We start from the raw sequence: 4,351 nt of genomic DNA, 5'->3' as shown, positions 1-4,351 counted from the left end.
ACATCAGTGTCATTGTCATGGAGGATGTCAACAAGGGGTTTGATACAGTTGCTCTTAAGCAGGCACAGCTGACTATCTTTGTCGCACATGCAGTTGTGAATGGGGCACGTGGAAGGTTGACTAGAGGCTTTCCCACACACGAGCACAAGGGAAGAGCAGAACCCACTGGAAGATGGTGGTTTAAAGTCCCTAGCAGTAACCGAACTTCCAAATTCTGATATGTTTTTCAATCCAATGGCAGCGAGTCGTTTTACCTTTGGTTTTGAAGTATAGTCCTGTTGCTCACAGAAAACGGCCATAATGCGATTTTCTCTAACTATATTAAGAGTTTGTTGATCAAGGTTCCTTATGAAGTGAAGCAAGAGACCTATAAGTCCTTCCTGCATGCTTGATGCAGTATGAGAAGACCTTAAAAGCAGTCAATTCCACAAACTCGCCTCCTAAAAGTGTCTGTATTTCGCCTTCTGAGAGGGAAAGATTGGCAAGTATTTGTGCTGCATCTGATCTCTCATCACTTGTAGATTGGTTATTTAACAGCTTTTCTTTGAGAAATTTAAGTTTGTTTGAGTCTAAGCTCATTTGCTATATATTGATTAAACCATTCAGATAGCTTGAAAGCAAACACTCTATGTTCAACTTCTGGATGTTCAAGAAATGGTATGACCGATCCAAAGCCACCCTTGGACGTGATATGACTGGCTACTAACTCTGAATAAGATAAACAAATGTAAAACATCATGCATCGTTATTTCAGTGTGAAGATGGATAATGGATCCTTCTATTGCACATAGCTACTGTAATACAACTGATTTTCCATCACAAAAGCAGGATGGTCATCACATGGTCTCACCTAAAACTATTTTGCTTAAGATCAAAGGCCAGAAAAAATGTGACTAAAAATTATTAAATCATCATCTAGAAAAAGAAAAGAGGGGGAAAAAAGAACAATAATTTCAAGAAACTAGAACTCTGGAATATAACTTCAGATATTTGCATTTGTCAAAAGTTGAAACTATTAATTTAGGTATAATACAATTTGAGCTACTTGTAATCTTTCAACCATAAAGATCTAATAATTACTACAGTTATTTTGAGTTTTGACATTAGCAAATCAAAAGGAATAAAATGTACCTAAATATATTTGAACAAAGCCATATCACACAAACACTCGGGACTATAACATGAACTTCTGGCTTGTGGAAGTTATAAAACTATGACTTGATAATTTACTTGTAAATGTCAAATTTTTCTGACACAGAGCTAATGATTACATTAACAAATCAAAAGGAATAAAAAGTAACCAAAGTAGAAATCGAAGGGAGGCCAAATATATTTGAACAACACCACTTGAAAAAACACCAAAAAGTAAATGCACTGTTTCAAAAGAAGTAACTGGTTTCTTTCCAATGATATAATCTGTGAAAGCTAACATCTAAGAAAGTGGCACAAAACAGCCAGTATATCAATTGATTGTGGAGCCGTAAAAATAAAATTTTAGTGCAAATACCAAATGCTGCAGTTCTCATTTAATTACAATGCAACATCACCCACCTCTTTTGTATATCTGAATTTTAATGAACATGAAACCTAATACCAAATTAAACTCAGGGATTGAGGTTGTGAAGTCAACTTGACATAGAATACAAGAAAGAGTTAAACGAATTCGTGAAGAAAAGCCGTAGATCACGATCACCCTATTAACATTATACTAGTTGATGGAAATTATTACCTGATGCTTGAGGAGATGATGCAATACCACAAAGAATGCGAAGAAACATCACTTGACACTGAGAGTGCAAACTGTTTAAAAGCCCCAAAAGTCTTAAAACAATAATTTCTGACTGAATTGGGTTTCCTTTCTTGTCAGCAGATGCTAATTCCCAATGCCCTGGCTTAGATACAATATTTGCAATTGTTGAAGCAGCTAATGACTTCAGCTCATATGATGAATCCTGCTCATCAAATAAGACTTTATAAGAGATGGAAGGACTGAAGATTCAATAAAGATGGTTGCATTGCCATCCAATCCTGACAAGTTATACAATGCTTGCAGACTTGGTCCCCTTCCTTCTTTATTAGACAAAAGTTCGACAAATACTCTGCCACCTTGCCTTGCAATTTGTTCTTTACAGCTATTTGTCAAGGTCATCCTTCCCACCAGAGAAGCCATCTCAATCTTTACACCAACAGAACCTGCTCCAGTATTCAGTCAAATTACAATTTAATATATTTAATCTTAAATGCTTACCAAAAAACATGTTCAAACATCACCAACATTCTACTTTGGGGCCCTATATTTAACCAATAGCAAAAGATAAATGTCTACATAGGAACCTCCAACTGATATATTTTTAACATTTTAACATAACGTTACATACCATCATGTAACCGTGAAATCAACGGTCCAAATCTTTCAGCTGCTGCAAAATATTGAACATTATCCTCTACCCTTTTCATCTGCCTCAAGACTTCCTTAGCTAAATTGGACAAGGATGGATACTCCATATTTCCTGCTATACTTGAGAGAAGACTAATGCACCTTTTTCTGATGCAATTCTTACACAACAATCCTCATCATTGCAGAACTCTAGTAATAACTTAATAGCATGCTCTCTCTCTTTCTCAAAGTTCCCAATAAGACTACGTACGGCTGATCTAGTAGTACCCCGTTCAAGAATTATTTTCTAGCAGTAAGTAAAAAATTGCATCAAGAACTGAGCCAGAGTATGTACCAAAAAAAGGCACATGTCCTAGAAACCAATGGAAAATCATATATCCCAAAAGGAAAGGGTTGACATATACGTCGATGTGAATAATTCCTTACACCTTGTTTTGTTTTTTGAAAATTTTTCTTTGTCATTGATAATGCAAAATCAGTACTCAGTTTTCCACTAGAAAAAGAAAAAGGTGAAAATATGCAATTTTGCAAGAGAATTCAAAAAATAACGTTTGAAACTGAAATCAGAAGAACAGCTATCTGTTAATGTTTTCTTCTCACTTTTTAATGCAGTCATCCATCAAAGTAGTTAGATTTAATTTAGACTTAATTATACTTTTGGTCCTTTATTTAAGACTTGTGCGATTTTGTCTCTTAATTTGTTTTGAGTCCATTAAGACTAATATTAAAATTAAGCAAATTTGATCCGGTTGTCAATTTTCTTCTACCTAAATCCCTCACGTTTTCGGTTTTTTACACAAAATATTCACAAATTAAACCAATTAAATTATTTTAAACTTTCTTTTGCTGTAAACTTGTCAAACAAAATATCAAATTTCATCCAAAAAGATTTCCTCAAATTTTTCTCTCTTCAAACCCTAATCTTATATTCTATAGAATCCTTCAAATTTTATCCAATTTTCACTTAATTTGGCTTCTAAACCTTTAATATCATTTCATACCTCGAATATGTCGAATAGCCCCAAATATTTGAGTATAAAATAATAATTTGAGAGTTCAAGATAGAAAAAAAATGACAACAGAACCAAATTATTTAATTTTAAAAATAGAAAACTTAATTAGCTAAAAAAAATTAAGAGACAAAATTGCATTCAATCCAAACTTAAGGTTAAAATCAAATGAATAATTAAACCTTTAATTTACGCATGCTCGTACTTGACAATAACATGTAGATGCCTAGATGGTTTACTAGAGTTGTAGACAATGAGTGTTTTGGACACAAACCTTTAATTTGAGAGTTGGTAGAATACTTTACATAACTTGAAATGAAGTATGAGAATTTAAGGGAAAATATTCTTCCAAATTTAACAAACTTGTTGGTTTCAACACAAAGCATAATTATAAAGCAATCAGAGTCTCTTGTAAAGGAAAAAAAAACTACAACAAGAATTATTTTTTTTGTATGCTTTGAACAAACCCATTAATTCATAGTTTTTCTTGTTGGAATTTTTGGGGATCCTTATAAAATACCAATAACCACCAAAAACATATCACTTTAGATTATCAAGAAGAGTTTTAGGAATACATGTATCCATAATGATTGATCAAACAAATATAGTGGAATCTGAATCCGTAGGTAACCGATGACTTCATGGTTCTTCCTCAACCGAAACCTCTTTATTTCTCAATAGGACCTTCAAATGGGGAGAAGAGAAACTATGTGTGACGACTCGATATATTGGGACCATAACCTTCTTATAGCGTATTAACCTAATAGGGTTCCCGTTATCTCATAATGGGTCAACACTGACATCTGCTCATTTAAGTCCATATCATCTGATTTAGTTGTCTAAAAGGCTTACTTAATTTGATCACATGAAATAAAACTTACTAATGATAAATAGCTAATATAATTGTCTTATAATATTAGCCCACACTAATTATTGAAATAGA

The 4,351-nt window shown here is 33.3% G+C and overlaps 1 protein-coding gene across 1 annotated transcript; it reads right to left on the bottom strand.

Annotated features, from left to right (window-relative positions):
• Positions 1-1,544: 1,544 nt before the first annotated feature.
• Positions 1,545-2,634, bottom strand: LOC114374981. The gene is made up of 2 exons (XM_028332710.1): positions 2,379-2,634; positions 1,545-2,193 (listed from the first exon to the last, which is right to left on the bottom strand). The coding sequence occupies exons 1-2, from the start codon at positions 2,503-2,505 to the stop codon at positions 1,934-1,936; spliced, it is 387 nt and encodes a 128-aa protein (XP_028188511.1). The 5' UTR covers positions 2,506-2,634; the 3' UTR covers positions 1,545-1,933.
• Between the last annotated feature and the right edge of the window lie 1,717 nt (positions 2,635-4,351).

This window comes from Glycine soja, chromosome 11 (genome assembly GCF_004193775.1).
Source record: "Glycine soja cultivar W05 chromosome 11, ASM419377v2, whole genome shotgun sequence".
NCBI classification, from domain to species: domain Eukaryota; kingdom Viridiplantae; phylum Streptophyta; class Magnoliopsida; order Fabales; family Fabaceae; genus Glycine; species Glycine soja.
This window is presented reverse-complemented; position numbering and strand designations above follow the sequence as displayed.

What these genes read in the sequence shown, in the direction of transcription:
- LOC114374981 (XM_028332710.1), bottom strand. Translation starts at nt 2,505, where the DNA reads ATGGAGTATCCATCCTTGTCCAATTTAGCTAAGGAAGTCTTGAGGCAG. An exon ending in GATTTCACGGTTACATGATG is followed by an intron (nt 2,194 to 2,378) that starts GTATGTAACGTT and finishes ATACTGGAGCAG; the next exon opens with GTTCTGTTGGTGTAAAGATT.